At 41.1% G+C, this 25,262-nt stretch overlaps 1 protein-coding gene across 1 annotated transcript in view; it reads left to right on the top strand.

Annotated features, from left to right (window-relative positions):
• Nucleotides 1-25,262, top strand: part of LOC128770767 (copine-8-like) — an 87,006-nt gene that overhangs the window by 37,749 nt on the left and 23,995 nt on the right. The window contains exons 5-11 of the mRNA XM_053885613.1: nt 7,826-7,865; nt 14,941-15,017; nt 18,876-18,939; nt 21,507-21,610; nt 22,154-22,258; nt 23,309-23,350; nt 24,226-24,301. Coding sequence (XP_053741588.1) covers nt 7,826-7,865; nt 14,941-15,017; nt 18,876-18,939; nt 21,507-21,610; nt 22,154-22,258; nt 23,309-23,350; nt 24,226-24,301 — 508 coding nt within the window. The remainder of the gene's footprint in view (nt 1-7,825; nt 7,866-14,940; nt 15,018-18,875; nt 18,940-21,506; nt 21,611-22,153; nt 22,259-23,308; nt 23,351-24,225; nt 24,302-25,262) is intronic.

The following is a 25,262-nucleotide window of genomic DNA, read 5'->3' as shown; positions in this document are numbered from 1 at the left end:
TGAATGGCATATCATGTGTGTGACACGTGATGACTTGACACAGAAATAAAAATATTAATGCTATGTTTCTGTGCTCATCCAATTTTCATGACTACTTCAACACATCTATCACTCGACCTGTTGTCTTCACCTCCACCTCAGTGCAACTGTCAAGTCTACAGACTGGATTATCTGCACCAATCTGTGCTCAAAGATCATATTTATAGATGTCCAGAGACTGGGGAGTACCCAAGTCACCCGCTCCCATATGCTCTTCTTTTTTATTCCTTTATTGTAAATTGTATCATGACATGTGGTGTACATGTATCAGTAGCACTTCATTTGTTTTCCATTCAACTTTCATTTCATTTTTCCATCCTGTTTTGATAGTTCTGAGACGTGACATTTCTGTCATGGCTACATCATTGGTTTACTGATCGATAAGTATTTTGAATCAGAAATACGCCCTTGCTTTTGATAAAATAATATTGATAAAGTTGGTCTGATAATAATGTTCAAGGTGCTAAACATACCCGAGTCACAAAAGGTGAATTACGAAAAGGTTGAAGTTTCAAATTCGTATTTAGCTAACAAAAATGGTTGCATTGCATGAACAGCTTTGTTTAAAAAAAATACAAAAAATGCCAATTTACCATGCATCTTAAGCAAACCAGTTTGCAAATGAAAACAAAACTGACTCAGGTGTCGTCTTGGCAAGACGTTTATTCCTGCTTTTCAACGCGCTAGCTGGTGCAACGTGTGAACCACCTGATGCCACACAAACTCCTGAGAGGCTGATCTTAGGAAGACTGTCATTGTTCTCTATGGCGATGCTGATATGTCTGTCCTTAATCCTGTCCTACACTCGATCAAGCTCACAGTTTTATTCATCCAAGAGGAGTTTATTGTGTTTTAGTTAGCAAATCAGAGCACTCACTTCAGCTTCTTGGTTGACCATGAGTGTTTTTCTGCCAAACCAGCAATGTAGTAGATCATTTCTGTGAAACTGTCCATTTTTTTTCTGAATAGATTGCAGCATCTGCTACTGCATTACAGGAGTCTCAGGTTCAGCTTGTCTTAAAAACAAACTTACTCCACAGAGCAGGGTCATGACATTCCCTATATGCATCCATATCCATATATGCCTTTCCCTCACAGCCAAAAACACACTTGTTCAACACACTTCTTCATCTCCATCACAACTTATGACTTAATGAAAACTGTAGGTAAAGTCTACGGTTTGAGGTCATTTTTTTAAAGTGAACCACTTGTAAATGGATGACGGTTCTTTCACATTGTTCACATATGCCACCATGGCTTACTAATAGGTGATGCTTTCTTAGGGATGCACGATCCGATCCTGGTGTTTGGTATCGACCCAATCCAGCCTCTAAAAGTGGGATTGGGTATCGCTTGGCAAGATGGTTAGTACTTTCACACTAGTTGCAGATTAGTATCGGTTGATATCCAAAGCCCAGGTATCAGTATCAGGACCATAAAGGTCAGATCAGTGCGTCCCTATTTTCAATATAAATATCCTTGTCATTCTCATCTCCCCTTCTTTCCTCTTTTGCCCCTAAGATTTGTTCAGCAAAAGACATTCAACATAAAAACATCGCAAGCAAGGGCCCACCATTCCGGCAGCTGTGCACTTCTGTCTTATGCTGAAGTTCTCTCCCTTCACCTTTTGACTTCCACTGAGGGCTGCGTGTCCCTTCAGCACTTCTGTACCAGCAGAAAGCCCAAAGCCCCACTAACAGCATAGCTGATGCCAAACCAGCCCACGCTCCTTCACTCAAACACCTCAAAGACTTTGCTTTTTCCTTTCTACCGGCCTTAAACCTGTTAATTGTGCTCGGCTTCATGTCCATGTGTGTATATTAAAGGAGACAAGGCAGAGGCTCCACCACTGGTGGTTTAATCGGCTGTGGTAAATTGGATCATGCCTCAAAACGCAAAAAGGAGTCCTTGCCCAACAGCAATGAAGTCTATGAACAGTTTCGTGGACTGGGAAAAAAAAAACAAAAGTGTGCTGTTGTTGTCACATACTAACTCTGGTGGTGAATATGTTATAATACGTAATAGTAAAAAAAAGGATAGAAATACAGAGAGAAAGAAAGACGAAAAAAACGTAAATACCTGAGTTGTGTCTACTGTGTAATGCAGCCATTACCATTCGCTGAGTTGTTTTAACTAGGGGTGCCCACATATTTTCAGCTTGCGAGCTACTTGTAAATGACCCTGTCACAATGATCTACCAACGATGATGCAAAACAGATATTTGTTTATAAATATTTTGAGCATTCTATATCGCTCTTGTTTGTTCTTCTCTCTACCTCGTCATCAGGTTCAGAAAAAGAGGCTACATGTTGGTGGCTCAAGCACAATACGCTAAGCACCTTGAAGCTGCTGAAAATGATGACAATATCCGACAAATAAAATTTTATCAAACCTAAGATATTTTTGTATAATAATTCAGCAAAAGAGGAATATTTGAGGAATATACTTTCATTTATTGACAAAACTATTTCAAAAGAGGAGATGCATAGTTGCTGTTGCGTGACTGCATGAATCCATCATTCGCATCATGTGGCGAATGTGATTCTTCACCACTGTTTCCAGAGTTTGGACGGGTTGTGAAGGCAGTTGCAGGTAGGATGGAATAATTTGAGAAAAGTGTCAGGAGTGATGTGTGACAAAAGGGTTTCGGCGAGGATGAAAGGGAAGGTGTGCAAAACGGTAGTCGGGCATGTATGGTTTGGAAACAGTGGCACAGGTGTTTAGGAGACAAAGTCAGAGAGGCTAGACTGAGATGGTTTGGAGGTAAGTTTTGGAACTGCCAGGCAGAAGGTGGAGAGGAAGGTCAAAGAGGAGATTTATGGATGTGGTGAAGGACGACATGAGGTTTGTTGGTTTGAGAGAAGAGGAAGCAGAGGACAGGGTGAGATGGAGGAGGATGATCCGCTGTGGCGACGCCTGAACGGAGAAGCCGGATGGAAAAGAAGAAGATTGTGTGATTCTGCAATGATCCAAAGTAGACTGTGTGGGCTGACAGGCTCTAATGGCAGCTAATGCTCTTCATCATTACAACACTGAAATTATAATTAGTGAGTGAGACCGAGTTAATTGATGGTGTTTCCGTCAATAACTGGACGTTCCCTGGATGCTTCTCTTGAGTTTTTCATGAAATACTTTGTTCCTTGCAACACGCTGGGTCTGATAACTTGGCAAACATTCTTCTAAAATATCCGTGCCGCTTCTTGTTTCACCCTGCGAAGGTTTTATTGGGCGGTGAGGAAATGGAGCAGAAGTGTCAGCGCGCTGTCGACGGTTGTTTTGCTCCCTCTTCGGCTTCGTTTGTTTGTGTGCCGTCATTAGTCATCACGGCTCGGTTCAAAAGGCGCTCTGAGCAGCCGCTTCCCCCGCAAGACAGACAGAGCAGGACCGAGAGAAATCCTGTCTGGCCCAGTGCCGATGCCCGCTGATGTCATCCATACAACACACACTCAAATGTGCACTCACACAAGGCGCTGTGGGACCTCCACTCCAGCAACCACGTGCATTTGTATACGGTGCAGCGGTGTGAAATCTTTTTTCTCATCTTTAAATAAGAATCCATGAATAACTAATGAAGCTTTGGATGTGAAAGTGCGAATAAATCATGAGGCACACCTGTGCATTTAGCCAGTGGCTCCTGCAGAACAGCCGCGCTCCCTCGCGCTTATGGTCTTACATTAGTCAGTCCACTGTTGCCACACCGCCGGCACTGGTAACACACTGCGTCTCGGATTTGTCAGCCGGCACCTTATCGTACATGGCATGCTGTGTGTAGGAATGCTCAAGCTTTCACATTTACACGCCCCACTGAACACTGCTGCACACACACACTCCCTTAATGTAGTGGCGCCCACCTGAGACAAGCCGGATGTAAACAAAGCTGCAGTTAGATTAACCCTCTCAACCAATGCTTCTAAATCTCCATGTCATCCGTCCATCTGCTCACGTCCTCGTTTGATTTGCAGGTGAGCTGTGATCGTCAGACACAGGAGAACGGAGCTGATTCATCTTTATCTATTGAGCCAGCAGTTCTCTCCTGGTTCTACCTCACTTGCTGTTGCTTGGTCACATCTGAAGTTTGGCTATGAAGTTGAATGGCTGCACCTCCTTTCAGACAGGATGCTCAAGGCCATTTCTCTGAGGTGTTCTTAGACTGCAGTTTTCACCACCATAAGTGTTCAGAAGAAGCAAACTGTAAACCAGTGAGAGGGTCTCTCAGGCTCACTGGTGCTTCAACGATGCAGGAGGTTGTTCTGGTGCTCCAGGATATTGACATCATGCAAATGGCAGACTGTAGTAGGGCGCCTTTTGTTTGTTCTTAGGACAACTTCACAGAGAAAACTAGAGAAGGGCAGCTCATTCTCACCCAAAGTCATTTATCACACTATTGCTCTGTGTGTCATCAAATTCATTACATACCTTTTTTTAATATTTCATATGTCGTTGATAGTCAGCAGCTGGCAATGACTAGTGATGGGTCCCGCAACACCGATGCGATCCTCGCGTTGGTGCATGTACAGATTTAAGACAATCACGTCACTGTGTCGACTCGTCAAAAACGCGCGGAACTGTGTTTATAAGGAAGCACATCTGTCAACAGGATGCAACTGCTGAAACAATCTAACATGTCAGCCGTGAGGGACCATTTTGATCTCCTATCGGAGAATAATGTATTTATTTCAAACTGTACCCAGTTTGTCTCAGATTGTCGACTCGTCTTGTTCCATTCTAATTCAAATTCATTTCAAGGTATAATTTAATTTAAAAAAATTTAAAAACATTGGATTTTTTTGTTTTATAAAAAAAAAACGTTTTTCTCATTATGATACATGTTCACATTATTTGAATATATGGAATAATAATGAATGCAAATACTTAAATGATTATTATCATAAATTATTATACACAATTCAAATCAGTGTCAATTCAGTCCGTCAAGTCGGTTGCCTGCAGGGATTTTTAATGGCCAGCAGGTGTCAGTATTCAGTGACACAATATCAGAACAGTGTGTCATTGTGTCGAAACGCTTTATGATGCCTCATTTAGCAGCCCCATCACTAGCAGTAAGGATACAGAATACCATGTAAATGCAAAGAAGAGTCGTCATTATAACTGGAAATGTCGATTGAAATCGACATTGTTATGTACTGGAATGCAATTTGAAAAGCGCATGGTCTGCGGTAGAAATCCAGTTTCAGAGGCGCAGTGCCATGACAGCATGTTGACCATCTGTCCGGTGACGGACGGGGTTCAACACCATCAAGTTGAATTGGAATGGTGTAATGGCGCGGCCGATTCCGTTGTCATGGTGACACTTCTGCATCAAGTGGGATTCCAAGTCTGCATACAGTGTTGAACTTTGAAAATTTACCCCATCAATTTGCTTCCAATCGACACACACCCAACGAGAGCCATCAATTGTGCTCTATATTTACACAGATCCCAGTCTAGAGGATGCGGAAAGGAGGGTGGAGTGCCCCTCAGCACTGTGACCAGGGTTGGGTTTTTAGATTCACCAAGGAGCTTAGGTTTGCAGTAGTGTTGGTTCGTGTGTTTATCTACCTTGTTTTTGTTCAATATTGCTTCAAAGTTATGTACGAATTTGGATGAAATAATGGTGAATGCTGTTAAATGGGACAAGGAACAAATAATTACATTTTAGGAGTGATCCAGATCGCCGTCTGGATCCAGGAATTTTTTAAAGGATCCTTAAATATTCGATACGACAGTTTTCAACCAGATTGGGATTTGGATCCATTATGATTTTGTATTTATTGATTTATTTTTGAGAATATGTTTTGAGGTCACTGGGCTATCGTGTTGGGGAGGACTGATGCTGCTTGACAGAGATTTGTGCTTTTTTTCAATGGATAATGGATGTATCCAACTTCATGGAAATGGATAATCTACGTGATTGACGTTTTTCTTTCTAACAGTTAAATAACTAAACAACATGCTCACTCAATGAAACACCGTGCAGAGCAGTCTGAACAATGACTTTTCACTTCAATAGTGCGATGTGATTCAAATACAAATGTCCACTTCAGAGGTGACACCTGGTCGGCTGGTGACTGAACAGGTGTTCAACACGAGTCAGAGTGATTTTGACTTTACAAACTATGTGTCACACGGTTCCTCTTTATTACTAGATGAATAGATAGCTACATCCAGATGGACTTTTTTTTTTAAATAAAGCATTCAAGTTGAAAAATGTGAGCGACAGTTCACAGAACATTTTGTCATTCTTTCGCAAGCAATGAGCATCACTGCCGTGGCTCCCACAGTCTGTATCGCCAAGATGGTTCTTGTCCGTCACTTGAGTGCTGCGAGTGTGAGGACGCCTGCGATTGTGTGACACCATGTTATCACAATTGAAATGACGAAAGACAGGGAAAGGATCTGAATCATTTACCATGGCAGGACTTGCTGTGTGGGATAAGTGGATGAGTAAAGCTCCATTTAGCTGCTGTTGTTTGCACTTGTCTTCCAAACCTTTTAAGAGATCACATTCTACCGTGCCTCACACGCTTTATCAACTATTTTCTCTGGTCTCCAAACTAATCTGACCTTCACACACGTCTGTGAGATTCATGAGTCTGTCTACTTGGCACAGTTACTTTGGGCTTTTCCTCTTACTGCGGCTGCTGTGTGTGTTACAGTAGAATAAAGTGTAATTGCACATCCATGTCATGATTTTTTTTTTTTTCAGGCAAATTGATGCACTTTAAGCCTTTTCTGTTGCAGACAAAAACAATGTAAATAAAGCTATTCCTTATTGTAAATTGATCTATATTACTTTCTTCTCATTTCATTAATGTTAACAAGACTATAATGTTTTGCAGAGTTGTACTTATAATAATTTTATTTACAAATGATACTATTTACGAAGGCGGCGGAGAGTTGGGGGGGTGCGAAACGTTTAATTCTTTCTGGGGGGTGCGCAACAGAACACCACTGCTTTTTACTTTGTAAGAGACGTGAATGAATGGCTGCAGAATTCATTTGCTTTAGCTTTTTTGCCTCCATAAACACAGTTGCTGCAGACAGTATTGGGCAGGTGTGTGGCAACACACACACATTTGACTAATGAAACATGTCACTTCAAGCTGCTTGTCATCAAATGGATTGACCCTGCTGTCATTTACAAGAGGATTCTGTCGTGATATCTGAGCTTCAAAACCAAGACAGTCTCAGTAATGATGTAGGAGTATCGCCGGGCTTCCGCAGCCTTAACTGTGCTGAGTAATATTAAAAATTAAAAACAAGAAGGAATACACAAGGGGCTCATTACGAGCCAAACACAAGCGCCAAGTCTTGTCCATGAGACTCAAGAAGTGGAAAGTGAAATATAACATTAAAAAAAGAGGTAAACAGGAAACTCATCTGGGAACACCTGAAACTAGATTCTAAGTAGCATTATATTGTGATGCTGATGCTCTGTCCGGTGATGTGTCGTGGTTGTCATGGGAACTTCCTACGTGAGTGTTTTCTGGAATAATGATATGAAACCTCACAGTAACTCACCACTGCAACTGAACTTTTATTTTGACCACAAGTAATTCCAATTATCTCATATGAAGCAGAGAAGGCTGCTGAAGCTGGTCAATCTCTCAGGCATGAAATCAAGGCAGTGAAGCTGGACTCGAGTGTTTGAACCTGAACATGTTGGTCACATGCACTAATGCGCTTGGTAATGAGCGAGAGAGGAGCTCAGGTCAAAAGAGTGCTAATTTGTGCTTTCGCTGTCAATCTGTCATTTCCGCTCTGATGACTCTTCTCTTCTCTCCAGGTACGATTTGGACTGCAAGAGTGACAACCTCTCCAAACATGTGAGTCTGCCATTCATCTCTCTGCTTCACCAATTTGCCTGTTTTACAGTGAGAGTTCTTTTGAAATTCCGCTGCACATTACGCATCAGTGATTTAGTCATGGCCTTGGTCTTTTGACTGTGTTCAGTCTTAATACTATCAGTCTTCGGCTAGATGCCTCAAGTATTTTGGTCTCCATGGTTTCCAGTCATTGGCAATCCATCAGGCCAACATTGAATGGTATTGAGGTTAGATTTTCCAAAAACGCAAGGAAACTATTCTAATATGTAGCATGTAATTTAGTCGTTATTTTTGCACGGTCAATGGTCAAATGTTTGTGAATAATGAATATGAATGCAGATATGATAATCAACACACTTGAAAATATCATATCACAATTTTTGAAAGATGAAATCGCGATTTCAATTTGTGCCAAGAGTTAGCCGAGAAGGTGTGTGGTCAAGTTAGAGGGGGCCAGTTTTACTGACTGACTTGTTCACTCCGACTGTGTGGCATTTTCCAATTCCTATGTTCATATATTTTGTCTCAGTCTTCGCCACGGCAGGTGACTTTGTATTTGGCTTTTGTTCAGTCTACAACTACGAAAAAGGTTTGTTGAAGAATGTTTTCACTCATGGTCTTAGTCAAGGAAGTACCACTGCTACACAGGAGTGTGTGTGGTATATAAATATATGTATCAGAAAATCTGTGACATTCATGTGGGCAATATTGTCATTTGCGAATACGGTTTTATGAAATAATGTACAAGTAACAACTGACTTAGGACCTGCTCGACTTACATCCATCTGCACTTACGACCAAGACCAGCAGTTTTTGTTTTTTTTATTCAATGCACTGGGAACGTGTACGACAGTTATGGCAGCATTGCATAAGACCATTACGGCAGCACATTATCCCAGCATCTCACTCTCACACAGCGATCTACCACTACAGTAGTACCCTCGCGTCGGCTATTTTGAATGGCATTCGGCCTACGTACAATCCAACTTACGACCGTTTGGTCGGAACTGATCCCGGTCGTAAGTCGGATGTTACGTAAAGACTCACGAATAAGGCGTTAAAAACTACCCGACTGGAACTTTACAATTACGTTTTTTCCAAAATAAAAATTAAAAAAACACTTGGAAAACAGTTCCAGGATTCTTACCTTTATTTACTGAGTAGGTCCATATCATGTTAGGCAAGTTGTCACCATGGCAATTTCTGGAAGGCTGAGCTCTGAAGTTTGTCAGCCCCACTGGTGCGGTGAGCTTCACCTTGCACAGCATTTTCTCTAATGAAAGACACCTGTGAACCTCTTCCCTCAGACCTGATGTTTACTCCCGTGTGGGGATTAAGTTATCATGGAGGAAAAAGCAATGAGCTCAGCTTGCTTCCACCAAAGGCATACAGACCACAGTCTGATCTGCTTCCATTCTAGTCGAAAAAGGCATTGGGGTCACAGCCTAGTTGACAACCACAGACAACAAAGAAAGTAGAGAAAAACACAGGGAGATGGTGTGCAATGTCTTGACACCCACAGACACAAAGACGATTAGGTTCAGTTTGATACATCCAAAGCTGGTTTATTGTGCCTTTTAAAACACTGATGGTAAAGGAAGTACAGTGCTAAATTGCAATCCTTTCATCAACATCAACTGGTGAAGTTAAGGAGCAGAGCTTCAACTTCATGGAGCATACGCCTTTTGTGGAACGATGGAGCTGAATGGAACTACAGCAAGAGCAGCGAATCACAAATCACAGTTCTTTGTGCGGTTATGTTATGGCACAGCATGTCACTGCTATTGAGATTAGATGAGCTAGACCTTGTCATTTGCAGATTGGCGACTTTCCTGATAACCGGCTTGTGTATTCACCACAGACCAAGACCAGCAAAGCATCTATTTCATGATCATCTGTCTTGTGCCTCTTTATTATTCTCCTTGTTTGTATTTTGTTATTTTCCTTTCAAAGACTGCAGCAGCCACTCTTTTTCAAGTGAAGCAACTCTGTAAGTAGTTCCTCAAAACTACGCTTGGTGGTGCTTCGTGTGTCATGCAGGATGGGTCTTTAAATTCCCCACTGAGGTGTAGCCAACTGAGGTGTGCTGCTTGAGCCAGAAAGTTGCACGTTTTTGACCGCATGCTCGTTCGCTGACGTGATCATGGATTATTAACTCATTTTGTTTCTCCATGGCTTATAGGAGTCATTACAAACCCCATCATGTGGAGGCTTGAAGAACTGCTTCTGACTTTTTGTGAGAGAATGTTTTTAGAACTGTATGTTAACTGTTACGAAATAGATGTTTTGCGCCATTGAATTGATGCAAGGCTCAATGAAATCTGCTAATATATCACAGTGTTGATATTTTGGCACCTATACATACCATTGTTCATGCACACACATACACAACAACAACCTAAACCATCCAAAAGGCATGGATAACTATACATGGAACACACGCACACATAAGCAGGCAGAGAATAGAGCTTCACTATGGCTCCTCCAACTGGTTATTGACGTGATTTGTTTGACCCATTTATTGCCAATGATGAGCGCCATTATAGCTAAATGATTGACAGTGATACTGTCAGATGAGAAATGTTGGGGTCCAGGTGGAGCATCAAAGCTGCTGTGCATCAAAGATGAATTCTCAGGTGGCCAAGCACGCAGAGGCGACTCACATCCTGACAAGCCTTCTATCTTCTTAATAGTGCTGCCTGTGACTCTCCCTTCCCGCTCCCCGTCCTTTTTCCCAGTTCAAACAGAAACCGCCTCTCAGTCTATGGCTCGCTCACTCTTCGCTCCCCCCTCTGTCTTCCCATTACTGACCCTCATCACGGTCGGCTTCCGCGGGCTCTGTGCTTCTCCTCAACCTTAGCATGCCCCCGAGCTTCTGCCGAGGACCTACTGTAGCGGTGGATCAGAACGACTCACATTCAGCAGGCGGGGGACGCTTGGATGCCTCCTGTCTTCAGTGTAGATGTGCAGGATTGGAGAGCTGGCACGCAGTGATGAAGCTATTGTCTATGCACAGTCCACTGCACTGTCCTGGTTATGAATATCGTGAAAGATGAGATGCACAGCAGTACAGTGTTTCTCTTGGCAGTCCCAGCGTTTGAAAACGCTCTCCTCCCATCAAGCAGATGTTTCCTGCTGCCATCTGGTTTACATACCTTTTCTGAATGGCCTGCAGGAAGAGATGCAGAGCCGGAATTCTGCGTGATCCAATTAAAGGCTTAGTCCTCTGTGATCGATGGAGTGCTTGTTGCGGTTTTTCATCTCTGCTCGGTCACTCATGGAATTCATACTTGATTCTTCTTTTTCTTTCGTCTTCTCCCTTCGGTGGTCGCCACAGCGGATCATCTTCCTCCATCTCACCCTGTCCTCTGCTTCCTCTTCTCTCAAACCTACAAACCTCATGTTCTCCTTCACCATATCCATAAATCTCCTCTTTGGCCTTCCTCTCCACCTTCTGCCTGGCACAACCTCAACATCTTTCTACTACTAATTGTTCAGTACTCTTTTACAAGAGTACTGAACAATAAGTCAATGAACTGCCTTTATATCAGTTGCAGATGTTGTTCAGCGATGTTCATATAAAAATATAATGGGTACATTTTGTGTCCTGTACTTTCCATTGATGAAATAGGAATTATTTCAGGCAATTGATTACAGTCTGTGCTAGCTCACAGAGCACTTAAATTGATCCTGATGCAGGACAACATTTAAAAACAAGATCTTTTCAAGTTTAATACCACTCTCCACTTGTAGCCCGTTGTGATCCAGTGTATGCCAATGTATCTTCTCCGATCATTATTTGATTTTTTTTCCGCATAATAGATGGCCTAATATTGGATTACAATTGGAATAAAAAAAAAAAACGAAAAATCCAAGGATACTCCAGGTCCATTTGAGGAGACCAAGAGAAGTTGGGAGTTAAGATATACCTTTAGATAATCTTTTGTTTTACTATTTGGCTACTAATATTGGAATTTTAAATTACTGGTTACAAAGTGAGAGTCTTGCTTCTTTTCCTATTAGACTGATACTGGAATCTAACTCACCTAACCCAGCTTCACTGAAAGCCCTTGTACATGCCCCCATTCTTCCTGATACTGCGTCTTACATGAAATCAGTCACTGTTAAAACTTCACTAAGGATTTGGTCTCAATTTAGATGTTATTACAGGCTACAGTCTCTCTGAGTGCAGACTCACTTAATCTTCCCTCCATCTCTGTTATCTATTACGGTTACAATAGCAGATCTTTTCATTGATAGCACTTTTGCATCACATCACCAGCTTCCAGATAAGTTTCTCTTTCAAGGCATAATTTCCTTGGCTATCTGCTATTTCATAGTTCCATGCGTAGCATTGTTCCTTCTACTCCTAACATACCCAACAGCACTGCATTAGATGGGTTTCTCACACCTGTTTCATGCTTTAAAGGACTCATATCACGCTATTACAATCTGATTCATCTTTTGCGCAGCGAGGCCTAAACTATCAAGTCACTTGGGTGTATTTGTGTCTGAGGAGCGGTGGGTGGAGACTTTAGGAGTTGCGCTAGGCATGGTACAATCCAGCGCCAGCCACACTGCAGCAAGGTTAGCTAAGATCTGTAACTCTGTATCGCTGAATGTGACAGATGTCATCAGTCTCCAGCTGACCATTACTAGTTCTGGCTTTGTTCTGCCATAGGTCCCTAGTGGGAGGAGATTTTTCACACTTCATCCAACATTTTTGAGAAGAGCAAAATGTTGGAAGTGAGGTCACCCCTCTCAACTTTTCTGTGCTCATCCCTGAAGGAGAGGGGTCTGCCTCCCCACTGTCTTTTTTCCATTGGGTCACAGATATTCCTTACTTTTTGAAGCCATAAAAAATAAGGTTCTCACTTAAGGGTGCAACCAGTGAGCTTGAAAAGGTCAGGGCCCATTTTTTATTTTCACCCAACAGTCTTATACAAGATTCTTGTCCTTCGACAAGTTCAAATGAAATTATTATGCCTGGAGAAAGTTACTATTTTACTGATTTGCGATATCTGAATGTTTCATTCTGTGAATTATTGCAATGTCATGTCTATAATTTGTATATTTTATTATGGCCATTGGTTATTTTGTTTGGAATGTGTTTAGTGTTTTACCCTTACAATTTCATTTTGATTTCTTTGGGGTTTTTTTTATTTTCTGTAAATATGAACACACTTGTATCTGTCTATGTAAAGGTCACTTTACTTGACCTTTAAAATAAAAATAAATAAATAAAGTCACTTCCATCAGAACCAGAAATTATGTTGAATGGAGAAAGGACATTTTGAATAATTATTAATCCGTCTTGGAATTTGAACCAAAATAGTTCAGTCAGCAAGCTGACCCACACTGCGTCTGTGAGCTGCCGATACCTCTCCAGTACAGCGGTGAAGATGGAGGACGGCTGGAAAGGTGTCGGGCAGATTAACTCTGCCCGACACATTGACTCCCTGTGGACTTCAGGACAAACCATGAACCTGCTTCCCTGCGTGCATCTGTGTTTCTGTATCTATTTAAGAGTTTACAAAAGTTTTAAAAGCTGTTTAAAAACTGAAGACATGACATTAGCACAGGAAGATGGGGCTAATAAATACTAAGGTCCTCTGTGTGTCAGCTTCCTGAACGGAAAACTGATTCTGTTTTGCTGAACTAAATCAACGTTCCACTGCCTGGGCACTAAAAATGACCTTGTTAGCCTTTTCCTTCATCTCCAACATGAAGCCGGCCATCAGGGGCATCTGGCCTGCTGGCGTGAGTTTTGTGTGAAAGAGCATGGAGCCTTCTTGGGTCTAGCTGCTAGCAGCACACTTTCTTAATAAAAAGACTAGACTACTTTTGTCCTCAGTGTTTTTCTTTTTTTAAATTTCAGCTTGGGGAGAAATCTGCTCAGTACCGGCTAAGATGTTCGGAGCAGCTTTCTGCCCGCCGGACTCCACACGGTTCATCAGTCAAGCACTCTCACACACATGCACACGTGCGCTTGCTCACGCACACATGCATACACTATCTGCTTGTGAGGTTTCGGTATCACAGTCGTGTCCTCATGATGCCCAAAGGCACCGGCTCCCCAAACATACTGTCTCGTACAGTCACCCTCTAGTGATCTTCAAGGCCACAGAATTCCTGTGATGGTTCTGTGATCAAGAAAGAAATGAGTTTTAGGCTGGCTCCAACACTGGCTCCAACAAATATATTTCTTAAAATACATTCTGTTTTATTTTAAGCACAGTGGAAAAAAGCTGAGTGGCATCTTTGAATGCAGTGAAATGTAGTTGAAGTGGAGTCCATGTTGAGATTAGACTGGCTCATAAAGGTATCCCTTACTTTTTTCTTAGTGTCCATCCATCAACCTTTGACATGACCACAGATACACGCCCAAACCCCCAACAGAAGCATTAGCTCCATCGCTGAACTATTGAGTAATGTTGTTGTTGCATCGTAGTCAATGCAGTGGAGGAGAGCTTCCTTCAACAGGTTTCGGTTAAAAGTAAACGTTCAAGTTTCAGAGTAAGATTAAATAGTTAGAGAACTGGTCCGTCAATTTGTTTTTGTTTGGTTCCTTTGTAGCACCACGGTGCTAAAGTCGGTGTCAGCTTGAACAATGCTTGATGCACAGTACAACTGCATGCGTGTCAAACCGGGATCTTGATAAAATCGATGACACAGTCCAACATTTTCAGTTTTAGTGTTACTGTGGTCACAGTGACGTCCTGACATCAGTTCCATCTCGATCAGTGGACATTGTGAAAATGAGATAAAATAATTAATTTCTCTTTACTAACCTAATTTTATTTATTTTATTGTTAAAATTAATAATTGCAGTTATATTTTTCTACATTGTTGAGTGGAGATTGATCATTGTTCGTGAAAGGCATTGTTAGAAAATAACATCCAATAGTGGTTGGTCAAATGCACAGTCACAACAATAATGACTGTTTCCGGTTCAAATGGTTATGTGGTTATTATTGATGTGGTTCTTTGGAAATAAATTTCAGTCCATGCTTCCCCCCATTTATAATCCTCTTCTAAGTGTTTATCTCTGTGTGTGTTTCCTCTCCTCCTGCAGGATTTCCTCGGCCAGGCCTTCTGTACGTTAGGTGAGATTGTTGGCTCGCTGGGAAGCCGCTTGGAAAAGCCTTTGATGTAAGTCGCACACTTAATCACTATCACCGCTTCATTAAGAAATTGTGGCAGTGCTGGCATTTTTTTCTCGGAGGGTTAACGCGTGCATGCACGTATGGAAGATCAACATGTGATATGAAGATGACTTCACTGGGGTTTTGAAGGAAGGAGGGTCATTAAAATGGGCTGAGATGAAGGCGGGCGCCGTCTCCATCTGCCAGATGAGATGAATAGTTAAACAACAGCAGGATGTGTGCCGCAAACACGTGCGCCGCTGAGCGGAAAGCTATGGAAGAGTTGAGAGGGACAGTATAAACATCTATTTGTAGCTATAGTATATTTATGACATATTCATGCCACACAACAGAACTGTCTCTGGAACTTTTTGTGCCTCTGACTTTTTTACTGTTTGTGCACTTTTTTGAAAATAGTACTTTCAAAGCAAAGAAAACATTGTGCAACATTTTGGATTAGTGACGATATTTAAAAGGAGGTGTTTACTTTCTGATTTCATGTGTGGTCTCATCATCAGATGACCATGAATGTCTTGAAAATATTTGTGTGAATTGTGAATTTCAATTTTATAAGAATTTCAAGTACATTCAGAGTAGTGGAAATCCTGGCCATTGTGTAGTGAAAAACATCCCTGAACAAAAGCAAACAGATGCTTTTGTTTGTCAACACTGCTCCCTCAATAAAACCCATCAGTCAGAGCCCAGACGAAACATGAGTCAACCGTCATGTGAAATCGAAGTGAAGTGATGGACCTTGAGATGGTGGCATCCAAATCTTTGTTTTTAGTTGATTTCCTCGGTAGATAAAGGGCTACAATTCTGCTTCTCTGATCTGCCATGTTGACGTTCCACCACCCCAGCAGACTGAACGACTTATATTTACATGTCTGTTTGTCCGTTTTATTCTTAACTTGCTGTAGAAGAAAAGCTCCAATTCACTGGAAACAATGACATTTCATCTTGACTCTATCACATTGTAAAAACAAGGATTTATCATCTTCATTTTAATGTAGTGTCATTTTGTATACCATGTATTAATCACATTGAGAGTAAGCATTGCATATTGTGACATTGGATAAAGCATAGCTATGGAGTACAGTGTCTGAGCTGCTGGTACTGGAGGTAATGGTGTGTTGAATTGACGCTACTTTTGTGGCAGAATGGGATTTAAAGTATTCCTCAGCCCTCACCTCTGGAGCACTGGATATAACACCCCCTGATTAAACTCCAAATGTGTCAGGAACACGGCCACAAGTGTGTGATCGGATGTACTGTAGCTGTAGGAAAGGAATGTCCCTGTAAAAAAAACAACTGGTGAAAACTAGTAGCGAGACACACAAATGAAAACCGTACGTCTGTGAGAAGTGCTGAACCAACAGTCCCAGATACAAGTGTTTCTAATTCCTCATCAGAGGATCGGTGGACCTGAATTTAACATCCTTAGCACCATAATAGAGGCAGAGTGTGTGGCTTCTCTGCTTTAAAGATCACTTGGAGCTGAAATGCTGAGACAGTTTGCAGCCCAGGAGATGGAATGGTTTCTGAGAATTCCACTCAAATACAATTATGTGGTTTAGAATCAACCAATCTCCCAGCCACAGAACCTCATCATCTAGGAAAAGACACAAAGACCATCCGTCTTAAGAGAGTCAACTCACCTTTGTTTTTCTCTTCAGACTAGTGGACCGCAGCACAGTGAGCAGTCTGGCACACTCACTTCATTCACAGTGCATGTGTGTCTGCACTGGGCTACTGTACAGATGTTTTTTTGAATGTGTGTGACAGAATGAAAGAGTGGCTGCAGCTTAATGGAACTGTTTAAAGAATGACACACAAGAAATGTGATGTAAGAATGGGTGATGTTGCCTAGTTATGTAATCACCTCAGCCTGTAGTCATTCACTGCTTCATAACTGAATGTGCTTGTGTGTCGGCTGCTGTCTTTTTTGTGGTTTCAAATGAAATTGTGTATTTTTCTGCTACCCGCAACTGATTCCTATTGAGGTGCGACTGATCACACGCAAATCAAATGAACACTAGTGAGTGTTATGACTGTGAGTTTGGATGTTCATTGAAGTCTTGGAGAAAGGTCTGCCATGCAAATCCAGGTGGTGGTAATACCAGAACATGACAGTCAGGATGAGACATGTTTTTTTTTTTTTTTTTTTGGTAGGATAAAAACAGACATGCACAAGCAAGAAGATGTCTTAAATTGCGGAGGACCAAGCGATCAATCATTAAAATTCCAAAGATGATCTGTCAGGGAAATGAATCAGAAAACTAAAAATGGTATCTGAGCTTCCATCTCCTACATGCTTTACATTCACATTGCTCAAATTCCAAATGTCTTGCTATGTGTAGCTCCATCTCCATCTTCACTGAATAAGAAGCCAAATGAGACTTTTGCTGCCCTCCCTGTCCGTGAACGCTGCCCACGGTCCGTTGCGTCCATTTGTGGCTATTTATAGTGAGCTGGCTCTCTTGGCTTTATTGGCTGAATGTGACGCTTCAATGCGGTCAGTTGTAAACACAGTTTAAGTAATGTCCCTCGAAATGTTGTGTGTGTGAATCATCCTGTGTTTTTTCATAGATTTCAGGTTGCAATGTGCTTCCAAAGCTGCCACGTTTGTGTGGAGATTTCAAATCAAAAGAAGGGCCAAAGAAATTTCCAACATTTATGATCAGTACCGTTACTAACACGTTAAATGCAATGGTTGAAAAAAAAAATCTTTTGAGTCAGACTAAAATAAGATCAAGACGGCGATCACACTCAAAATTAAGTAAGAATCAAAACATTGAGGTCCAAAAAAAGGGTGGGTGGCAGTGTCACAAAGTACAGAAATACAGTAGTTGCAATAGTTAATAGTTTTTGGGGTTTTTTTTGCTTGTCTGTCTGCATTTTAATGTTATGTTTCCGAGTTGTGATTTCACTGAGCTACGTGCTATGTAAGTGTTGACACAGATGAAAATATATCGTTCCCTAGATGTGAAACACTAATAACACAAGTAGTCATGGGTAGATGAGGTATCATGAAACAGTTATTTCAGGGTTGGTGAAACAGTGTCCAGGTTTTCATAGGCCCCTAGATGGCGCTCTTGGTTTAGAAATGATGTGACATTTCATTGAATTTGTAGCTCAAGTCCAAAGACAGACAGACTGTACCATCTGGTGGCCTCTGAAAATCATGACACTGTGTCATGATACATCATCGACCAAAAACACTGGCACTTTGATTCCTGTTTTTTATTAAGATATTGTCCTCTCTAAACATAGAGGCAGTTGAATTCAGTGATCATCTCCGGTCAGTCACTCACAAACGTCCTCCACCTTTACATTACCTCCCATGCCATACTTCACCACAGGTCAACGCCCATGAGCAGCTCTGTAAAACACAATGAGCACACACAACAAACCGTCACCCTGGAAACGACTGGCTGACCGTAATGAAAACATGGCTGTGACCATGATGTGCATTAAAGCTAATTTATTGTTATGTACTCCGTCCAATTGCACTCGACAGTTTTTAATTCAACCCATGAGCATGTACATCACAAAAACACAAACATATCCAAGTATTTATTTGAAATGTCAATATATAAATGATTAAATGTCAATATTGTGCACTTAAAATATTGATACAGTATATTGCGTTGCCCCACAGCCATTCCTCCCTAGATGTTTCAGTGTCTGTGCGTCAAATGGGGTGAAAATTAGTTGAAAGTTTAGAAATACGGCCAATAGGCCAGGAATAATATGTTAACTGCTCACCCCATTCCCTTTTGAGAAGTCGGTGAAGATATAGGCACGTTGTGAGATTCGAATGAATTCATAATACGCCACAAAATAATATTTTTGAACATTACAGGGGGATTCCAGGAAAGAAATGTGGCACCATCATTGTGAGAGCAGAGGAGCTAAGCAACTGCAGGGTAAGTGCCTCTATTCCTGTCATTTACCATGAACATTCATTGTGTGATAGAGTAGACAACTATCATATTCGAACCTCGGAGTGCTGCTATTACATCCCACCAGCTATATTCATGTTAAATAAATATGCATCAGTAACAAGAAAAGCACTCAGAGAGCGCACATTGCCTGCCATAATGTGATGTTTTTCATTCTATATTTTCCACATACTTTTACTGAGCATTTTAGATATTGTGAGCTCAGTGGGACAGCAGGTGGAGTTTGACAGGTTGTTCAGCCGAGTCATGGAGTCAGATTCAGATCACCACCAATAAATTACTGTAATGTAGTACTTCTTGTTTCACTATTTATTTGTTTTTTAGTTCTTTTTCTTACTGAGAGACAGACAAATATACACCAATGATTGCACTCTGTAAGCTCCTTGGCAGAAGTAAATATACTAATGTGACGTTTAATTTTAGATTTTACAACATTTGGACTTGATGGGAAACGTCTCACCTCTAAATGTGTAAGAATGAAGGCAGTTTAAAGGTTTATTCCAAGCAAAGAAAGGAGAACATGCTGTATGCACTTTACACTGTCGTCCAGCTTCTCTTGTGGCTCTACGCGCAAATACAGACATTCTAAGGGAGGGGTGTCAAATGTGGCTTAAATGTTCACAAATGCATTTGTGTTCGCTTGTGATCATTTTTGCAAGATTTTCACCCATTTAAATGTGAAATAATTAATTAAAGCAAGTTACGTCTTCAGCAGTAGCCTGAGATGAGAAGAAAACGAAACTGAGAGCCATAAAGAAGTTCATTAAGACTTCATATAAAAGGCTCTTTAAACATGAAAGTTAAAAAATTGAAAAAGATGGAAGGCTTTGAATTGAGCTCATAATCCTGATCGAAGCCCTTAATCCCGTTTAGAGACGAAAGATAATGAGTCTTTAATTTCTACTCAGTGTATCACAGACACCAATCTTATTTTATTGAAGTCAAATGAAGGAAATGTCAGCGGCTCTGAGGAAAGAGAGAGATGTCAGGACAATAAAAATGTCTTCTGTTATGAGTTCAATCAATCCACTGAATTACTGTAGAAGGGCGTTGTGGGGATGTTTTTTTAATACAGTTTTGTTCTGCGTCATGTGAACCTTGATACAAGTGTATGAATTCTGAACGAGAATGTTTTTATCATGTATGGCCAGGCGTGTGCCAGATCTCTGGACTAAACTAAACTAAACTCAGAGTTCTTTTTGGTCTTAGTGAAGCCACTTTTTTCCCTAATACTAAAAACAAATATAAATGTAGCAAATGACTTATTGAATTGTTCAACCGGGGAGCTCTCACACAGCAATTTTAAATCAACTTTAATAAACTGAAATAAGCCTCACAAGCTTGATCAAACACTCCCGCTGGTTCAGTCAGTGCAATGAGGACTGTAAAGACTGTGATCATCAAGAACTATGCTGGACTTTGTAGATGGCGTCAGGTGTTCTCGTGAAGTTTTTAAAAAAGCATACAGAGGGCACCAAACTTCCCTCGTGTTTGGCGTTCAGCTGCATATCATCTAGTTGTGGTATATTGAAGTTCTGCGGCCCACCGGAACATTCATTGCTCCGATATCAAATGCGCTAGCTAAGATGGAGAAATTGAGTTTAAGATGCCAGATTGTTTCGCTTTGGAAAAACAAATGAAAAAAAAATGATGAAAAAAAAAACTGAATCTAGAATGTTCTTCAATGTTGCATCCCTAGAGTCGGAACTTGTTTGACACTGATGAGAACATTGAGGTGAAGTTATCGATGAGATGCTTAAGAAATGTAATTGAACTTTAAAATATCTGTGACCTGGGAAGTTAAGGTGCATTGATACCCAAATGCTAATGTGGAAGTCAGGCTTTGCAGAACACATTCGTAACGTACATGATGATTCTTCTGTTTCATTCTGCTCTACTGCAGTTCTGTATCCCAGGAAGCCATTGTACGACATCACGATCAGGGCTTATCACGAGCCTTTTACTAAATGAGCGATGGCTGTTTTCTTGTATTGACGGACATTTTTTTCAGTCAGGCTTCTGTCAGGAGTTGAAACCTCATCTACACCTGCCAACTCCACCTAATTTCAGCAGCTTTACGATAATCCCCAGAGTTCGGCCGAGATAAACCCAGTCAACATTTGATAATTGCCAAAAACCCGTTTGTTTCCATCCCTGATAAATGCAGATATTATAAATCCCAGTCTGGAGGGGTGTGGAGTCAAATCTGTGTGTTAGCAGCTGTTTTCCCATCCTGAGTTTTACAGAGGACGAGCGTGTTGTTCTTGTTGACTGTAGAGCAGATCATTTTACCTTATCATCATTGAGAGCTTATCGTGCTATTTTTTTAATTTGTTTTGTACTTGTTTGATGCTTTGAAAGCTGAGAGGTGCTGCCATATGCGTATTGTGATGCAGAAATATTCAAATATTCATGTCTATTTTTTTTCATATATACAGTATATATAAGTAAACCTTCCCTGAATAGCAGTAAAATCCATAAAATTTTGAAAAGTGTCACAACTGTATTTCATTGATGACTTCTCTCTGTAGGAATCAGTGATGCTGCAGTTTTGTGGCAACAAACTGGACAAGAAGGACTTCTTTGGGAAGTCGGATCCGTTCCTGGTCTTCTACCGCAGCAACGAAGACGGATCGTGAGTGGACTTTCTCACACCACTCAATTCTCTGTGTTACTGCTTTGTATACGCAACTGTGTACTCATGCGTCCGTGCTCCAGAAAGCTCACGTACATGGGCTTTAACAGGGCGAAACTGCCTATGCAATCTTATATAAGACTGGCAAGACTTGTGCAACGCACCCGTCAACTGGAGAAAGCGGCTGAAGGAGGGATGAGCAGGGATAATAGGACAGGGCTGACAAGAGGAAAATGCAGGAAGAAAAGTGGGATAAGATGGAGTTAAGTGAAAAGTGTGTGCGTGGAGATCGTCGTCTCTTTGCCCTGCAGATGCTTTTATTCAAGTTGACTTCAGCATCTCATACTTAACACATTCTCTTTCAGTGCAGCTGGGTATTAACGGATGCTGCCTAAATGTTACGCTGCAGGCGATAACAGCAGCGCTGTGGCCACAAAGAGCCAGACTCCCAGCTAGATACGGGCAAAAATATCCGGGAAACAGTCATTTGAGCTCCTGAGAGCGTTTGTTTTCAATGTTTAACATTGTTTCTGTGTCTCCCAGGTTTACAATTTGCCACAAAACAGAAGTGGTGAAGAATACTCTGGATCCAGTGTGGCAGGCTTTTAAGATTCCTGTCAGGGCGCTGTGCAACGGCGACTATGACAGGTACACCTTGGAACAGGAACACTTAGGAGAAATTGTCAACGATGTCCACCAAGAGCTCACGATATACTCCGCAGCTGTGACTGCAGAAAAATGTGAAATACACCATGTTATGCACACTTGCTTATATTGGATTAAAAAACAGCTGTGTTGCTTCGGTGATCATGTTGTTGAGAGCCTTGACCGCCTCAGTGGACATAGATTGTCTATAAAAGATTTGTTTCCTTTTAGATATTGAGACATGCAAGATTGCAGTTTAAATAAATGTTAAATAATGTGTTATTATGATTATTATTTTGAATTATTACAAGATAAATGCTGTTGTATATTACAGCATCTGGAGAAGAATGTATAAATCAATTGACTTTACAGTTTAAGTCTTAACTGTGGCAGCTTTTGTTATATTCACCCAATAAAATGAAATGTCAGTTCATGTATTTAAGAGGGTTCAGATAGAGTGATGTACTTTTTTGAGGTTTACACTCTTTACAGTCCAGAATACAGATTCAGTTATTAGATAAGCAATTAGTTACTTATCCAAAAGGACATAAATGTCATCGAACAACAGTTTTTATCACTGACCCAAATTACACTTTTAATACTTTAATCATTTAACATGTTTATGTTACTACCTACTCACTAGTGCATGTATTAGTGATATTAAACATTCCTTAGTTATGTGTCGTAACTGATTATCAGACAAAAATTGAAGTCATATACTAAAGTGTAAAAGATGTGTTCAGAGTAAAAGATGGCAAAGGTGATTTAATGGAGGAAATATTTTGTTGTTTTGAAAGAAAATCATTTTTTATGAGGAATATTTGATTTAACAAAAAAAGAAATGCATGGTGATGCCTTTTGGAAATAGAAGTGCAAGTGAAAGAAAAATATATAATATTTAACACGTGCTCACCCATGCATACATCAGATGAGAGACCTTCCAGTGGTTGAAGTCTGATCTGTATAAATCAGACATGTATATGTGTCATTTCCCTTGTCCTGCATACAGACCTGCAGACATCAGTGTAGGTAAATATTTCTTCTCTCTTACAGGAGTATTAAGGTGGAGGTGTACGACTGGGACAGAGATGGAGGGTGAGGTCAAATCTTCAAGAAGTACTAGTACACCTATATATATATATATATATATATATATATATATAGCAATTGAAGTGGGATGCCAGTGTCTGTTACGACCGGCCTTTGATCTTTGCGAGTCAGCATCTGAACTGTCTTGTCTGTGGTTCTGCAATCCCTGCTTCATACTTCAATTGTTCAATTTGTGTCGAGTTGTTTCCATTCAAGTTATGTCGGGCGAAGACTGTTGGAGGGTTTGGGTTACAGGGAGCAGGTTGCCCAATGCACCAGCGAGGACTGAACCGAGGAACTGAGGGTTACAGGCTTGAGCGCAATCTCTGGATGGTATAAATAATACAAAAAACACCTTGATGTGTCACAGGAAAAAAAAAGTATTTTATCTTCCCAGAGAAAAATGTTAACTAGGCTAGCGCGTTGGGGAGTATCGTCAGAGATGCTGTCCTCATGTAGCCTGTGGTTGTTGTGTGTTTGCGTGGATACAGCAGGAGAAGGAAAGTTATATCTGCCCATTTAGAATCAGGCTTTAAATACACACGAACGATTAGCTCTGCCTGAGTGCTCTCCTGACAGATAAGTCCAGAGTGGGGATACACAAGATGTTTTTTCTACAGCTTCGTCCTGCAGTTGAGATCATTATTACATTCCTGCAGCTTCTTGCTCGGGGCGAACATTAAATGTTGGCCCTGTTACTGATAACAACGATGCCTGTGCACTTACAAAACTGCTGCCGTGATTCTGGTTACAAAGGAGGTTGTACGAGCTGCTTTGTAGATGTAGGAAATTTATGATGTCGGCTGACCTTAGGTCTTCCAATTCCTTGGTGTTATCGAAGTCTTTTATAACACTTTGTTCTGTTTTTTTTGTTCCTGTAGTCATGACTTCATCGGCGAGTTCAGTACCAGCTACAGAGAAATGTCCAGAAGTCAGTCACAGTTCCACATATATGAGGTAATACACACAGAAAGTATGTTGATATCGATGGAGGACGGTGGGATTGCTCCGTTTGACCCACTTGTCACATTTCTCAGGTGACACTGAAACTTGCGACTTTATTTTATTACTGCCTTTGAGTCACTGGATAGACGAGGTAGTGTGAAAAATGGATTACTGAAAATGCTCACGCTGAGGTGTCCAATTGGAAACATGACTTTATTAGGGTTCCTGCCTCAGAACATAAACTCCTCGCCCTCGATAAACTTGACTCACAAGCAATTCTGTTTGAGCCACTTTCATTAATATTATACAGACATTCTACACTCTATGAACTACATTATGAAACCACAAAATCACAGTTGCTAAATGAATGTATAACAAAATGCAGTATCAAATTTGCCTCATGTCTGATTTAGTTCTCCATGCCATAGCTCCTGAGTAGTGTTTTACAATGATTCATTTACATACGCCGTCAATTGTCCACCGCTTAGTTGGAGTTGCGGGCAGTGCTGGAGCCTATCTCAGCAGTCATGAGGCGAGAGGAGGGAATACACCCTGGACAGGTCGCCGCTCCATCGCACACATCCATTTGACACACACACCATTCATACAATTTTTGAGTGTCCAATTCACCTAGTGAGAATGTCTTGGGGCTGTGGGAGGAAACCGGAGAAAACCCACGCGCATACGGGGGAGAAGCATGCAAACTCCATGCAAAAAGTTTGTATAACCCAGGCATCAAATCTGCAACCTTCTTGCTGCAAGTTGCAAAAATGAACTGCACAGCACGCCATACACTGTAGGACAGTGAACCGCAGCTACTTCTACCATCTCATGATTGTGTCAACTGTAATTCCCACCAGAATAAGTTGACCGTACATCATCACAACAGAAAGATGGAGTGTTCCATGTCTGGCCTGCGACGCCAAAAACTGTCTGCACCGCACAGTTAACAGTGTCAAATCTTCAGAGCTTT

The sequence above is a fragment of the Synchiropus splendidus genome, chromosome 14, assembly GCF_027744825.2.
Source record: "Synchiropus splendidus isolate RoL2022-P1 chromosome 14, RoL_Sspl_1.0, whole genome shotgun sequence".
In the NCBI taxonomy this organism is placed as follows: domain Eukaryota; kingdom Metazoa; phylum Chordata; class Actinopteri; order Syngnathiformes; family Callionymidae; genus Synchiropus; species Synchiropus splendidus.
This window is presented reverse-complemented; position numbering and strand designations above follow the sequence as displayed.